We start from the raw sequence: 4,539 nt of genomic DNA on the forward strand, positions 1-4,539 counted from the left end.
GGCTTGCTTTCTCATTTACCCCCCCACCCCCGTCATATTAAAATAAGTAAATAAATAACTAAATAAAGTTAAGTAATTTTTTTAATCAATTAAACAATTACTTTATTTAACCTTATTTAGATATTCCTTCTTTTTTTTTTTTTTTGGAGAGGTTTTTGCTATAGGGTGCATTCGCTCGCCAGACAGAGAGAGACATAGAGACAGAAAGCGAAAAATCACTCCCTAGGGGGGATGGTCACACCGCAATCCCTTCTCCTCCATTCTCCTCTCGGGATCTTGGGCACGCACGCACACGCGCGCCTGGCATGAGTTTTAAGCCACTGGGTCCGGGATGCAAACCGTGGTTGACTACGTGGGAGTCCAGCGACATAGCCATTACGCTAACTGCTGGTTCCCGTTATTTATTTATTTTTAATTTGATCGAAGAGGGACAGGGTGAGCAGGGGGCAGTGGGGGAGTGGAGAGCAAATGAGAAAGCAAGCCACCAGGTCCTAGACTCAAACCACGGTCGGTCATGTGGGAGTCCAGCGCCCTTCACCACCACACTACCTATTGGCCCCATAATTCTCTGGCCCCTCGAGTGTCTTTTTTTTTTTTTTTTTTTTTTTTGTGGGGCCTCCTCGTTTTTATCCCCTCTCCACAGGGTTACAGGTGCTCCTCACCATGCCTTTGTTGTTGTTTTTGTTTGTTTGTTTTGTCAGAGGGTGTGTGCACTTGCCAGAGAAAAGGAGAGAGAAAAAGCATGCCCCATGGGGAGTGGTCATTGCTACAGTCCCATCCTGTTGTGATTTCAGACACATACATAGATGTACCTGGCATGTTTTTAAAGCCACTTAGTCTGGCACTCCAGCCGCATAGCCACCCATGTAGTTTCCAGCTCCCTTAACCACTTGTCCACAGGGCTGGCCCATGCCTGGGTTTTTTTGTTGTTGCTATGTTTTTGCCATAGGGCAAGTGCACTCCCTAGAGAGAGACAGAGGGAGAGGGAAAGTGCAAAGTCATCCCTCAGGGGTACAACCATACCTCAGTCACTCCTTCATTCTCCTCTTGGGATTTTGGGCATGCAGGCACATATTCCCAGTGTGATTTTCAAGCTACCAAGTCCAGAACTTGAAGCACAGAGTCAGCAATGTGGGATCCAACACCTTACGCACCACACCTCCTGTGGGCCTCCTCTGGGCCTTACCCTGCCAGTCCCCTGAGTGCAAACTGCTATAGTTGGTGGGTCTGTTGTGAAATGTGTATGTCGCCATAGTACAGTCATACTCCTCATACAATATTGGGAACATTTTTACTTTTTTTTTTTAAGACTTATTTACTTGGACCAGCTGGTATAATGGTTACATCATGGGCTCCCACATAGTTGACTGTGTGTAGACAAGTGTGTATGTGTGTGCCCAAAATTTCAAGAAAAGAATGGAGGAGTAGGGCCTGCAGAGTGCCATCCCCCATGGAGGGTGATTTCTTGCTTTTTCTGTCTGTCCAGGAAGCACACATACCCTATAGAAAAATCTCTCCAAAAGAATTATTTACTGGGAACCAGCAGTTAGCGTAATGGCTATGTCGCTGGACTCCCACGTAGTCGCCCGCGGTTCGCATCCTGGACCCGGTGGCTTAAAACTCACGCTGGGTGCGTGTACGTGCGTGCCCAAGATCCCGAGAGGAGAATGGAGGAGAAGGGATTGCGGCGTGACCATCCCCCCTGGGGGTGATTTCTCGCTTTCTGTCTCTATGTCTCTCTGTCTGTCTGGCGAGCACACACACCCTATAGCAAAAACTTCTCAAAAAAAAAAAAAGAATTATTTACTGAATTTTATTTATTGATTGATTTTAATTGACCAGATAGAGGGAAAATGAGAAGGCAGGCTTCAAGGTCTGGGACTCAAACTATGATAACCTATGTGGGAGTCCAGTGCCTTAACTACCATGCCACCTGCCAGCCGCTACTTTTTTTAATTGTCAGAGTGTACATGAACTCACCAGAGAGAGAGAAAGCAACCCCTAAAGGTGCATGGTCACACCACAATCCTTTTTCCTTTATTCCTCCTTCCCATTGGGATTGTGGATACTCACACACACCCATTGTGTTTTTTAAGCTTCCAGGGCTGTAGTTCAAACCATGGCCAGCCAATGTGGGTTCTGGTTCTGTAACCACTGTGCTGTGGAGTCAGCCCTGGAATATTGGTTTTTGTTTTGTTTTGTATTTGTTTCTGAGAGAGAGAGGATGTGCGTGTTTGCCAGAGAGATGTGGAGAGAGAGAGAGAGATACAGAAAATGGGAAATCACACCCCCCCCCAGGGGAGATGGCCACATCACATTCCCTTCGCCATTCTCCTCTTAGGATCTTGGGCACACACAGATACACATCTAGTGGGACTTGAACCACAGGAGTCCAGCTATGTAACCATTATGCCATCTGCTGGTCCCATCTCTGGTACATTATTTTTAAAAACCACTTATATGGTCAGCAGGTGGCGTAGTGGTTAAGGTGCTGGACTCCCACATGGCCAACTGCAGTTTGAGTCCCAGACCTGTAGCTTGCTTTCTCACTTCCCCTCTCTCTCTTTCTCTGTCTCTCTGGTGAGCACACATGTCCTATAGGAAACTAAAACAATAATAATAATAATAAGTTAAATTAAATCTTTAAAAAAATTAAAAAGAAAAGCTTACCTGTGATGAGAGGCTGATTGCAATTTCTCTCATTATAAAAAGGAGAATGGAGGAAGCAAATTAGTTCTTTGAAAGGAACATTATAAACAATAAGGAAACGAATACATAATTACAGTTTAGTGAAGAGACAGATTTCTCACGTGGCCTGATACAATACTTGAGCTCACCACAATAGCAAAAGGAGATAACTACAAAATTAATTTCAGTTTTGTTTACTATGTACTATAGTTAATTTTCTGGAGTCATGATTTAATATTGCATCTGTATATTCATTTTTTTTTGAGAAGTTTTTGCTATAGGGCATGTGCGCTCTCCAGAAAGACAGACAGAAAACGAGAAATCACCCCCTAGGGGGATGGCCACGCCGTAATCCCTTCTCCTCCATTCTCCTCTCGGGATCTTGGGCACGCACGCACACACATGCACCCAACGTGAGTTTAAGCCACCGGATCCAGGACGCGAACTGCGGTCGACTACATGGGAGTCCAGTGACATAGTCATTACAACTGCTGGTCTCCATTTATTTTTATTTTTTAGAGAGATTTTTGCTATAGGCACGTGCACTTACCGGAGAAACAGAAACGAGAAATCACCCCCAGGGGAGATGGCCACACCACAATCCCTTCTCTTCTTGGGATCTTGGGCACACATGCACATATCCCAGTGTGAGTTTTAAGCTGCAGGATCCAGGACTCAAACCCCTGTTAACTACGTGGGAGTCTAGCAACATAACCATTACGCCATCTGCTGGCCTTGCATCTGTGCATTCATTTACATTTCTCTCTACTGCAGTTTTTTCAAATTGTCACAAATCTGCAAAAATTTTCGCTATATTCTTGCGAGGAGAAAAAAGCCACGTTTACATGGACTCTCATAGTCAGCCTATTTTGTTCAAATGTCAACTGTATGTTGAATTCTAGAACTGACAGACTGCTTGTACCTCTGTGATGCTGCAGACTCCTCCCAGTCAGAAAGGTTATCCCAAATCTGTCACATTTATACTTCCATTCTTTTTTTTTTTTTTTTTTTTTAAGTTTTCTATAGGGCATATGTGCTCACCAGAGAGAGCGAGAGGCAAAGTGAGAAAGGAAGCTACCAAGTCTGGGATTCAAACTAGTCGGCCATGTGAGAGTCAGGCACCTTAACTACGACACTACCTACTACCCCATCTCCATTCTTTTCTTATAACTTCTTCATATCCTGTTGCATTTCCCTCAAAATATTCCCTCACACATTATTGCAACACTCAAATAAACAATCTGTCTCAGTTTTTCCCACCCTTTAGTATACCATTCTGCTTTTATATTTTTTCTCCTTTTTCTATGCTAATGTCTAGGAATTCTTCTGTCTTCTATCACTAGATACTTAATTGTTCTGCCTTTCCAAATGGCTACATGTTTCTCTCTTCAGGGCCTAGCTGTTGTCAAGGGCAGGGGGTGGTAGTCTTAGAACAGCTCAGGGGAGGGAAGGGAAGTAAGATTCTTTAACAGTGTTTGGACTTGCAGGGAGACCCAAAGGAGTGAAGGAGCAAGATGTGTACATTTGTGATTATCGACTTGACAAGTCAGCACACCTGTTTTACAAGATTCACCGGAACCGCTATCCTGTCTGCACCAAACCCTATGCCTTTGATCACTTCCCCAAGAAGCTCACTCCCAAAAGAGATTTCTCAGTAAGTCTTTTTATAACACTACTTTTTACATCAGGACAATCTGGTTCATTCATGGAATTCACAGAGTAAGAATCTTCTAATGGCTTTCTGATTCTTCCCCAAACTCTGGAAGTCTCCATTTCTTATTGGGTTTTTTGTTTTTGTTTTCGTTTTAATTTGCCAGAGGGACTGTATACTTGCTAGAGACCGAGGGAAAG

At 44.0% G+C, this 4,539-nt stretch overlaps 1 protein-coding gene across 3 annotated transcripts in view; it reads left to right on the forward strand.

Annotated features, from left to right (window-relative positions):
• ASH1L (ASH1 like histone lysine methyltransferase) overlaps positions 1-4,539 on the forward strand; it is a 266,220-nt gene that overhangs the window by 256,039 nt on the left and 5,642 nt on the right. For all 3 annotated transcript variants that reach the window (XM_027773787.1, XM_027773788.1, XM_006153395.3), the window contains one exon: positions 4,176-4,342. In XM_027773787.1, the coding sequence (XP_027629588.1) occupies positions 4,176-4,342 (167 nt within the window). The remainder of the gene's footprint in view (positions 1-4,175; positions 4,343-4,539) is intronic.

The sequence above is a fragment of the Tupaia chinensis genome, unplaced genomic scaffold (assembly GCF_000334495.1).
Source record: "Tupaia chinensis unplaced genomic scaffold, TupChi_1.0 Scaffold000374_1, whole genome shotgun sequence".
In the NCBI taxonomy this organism is placed as follows: Eukaryota; Metazoa; Chordata; class Mammalia; order Scandentia; family Tupaiidae; genus Tupaia; species Tupaia belangeri.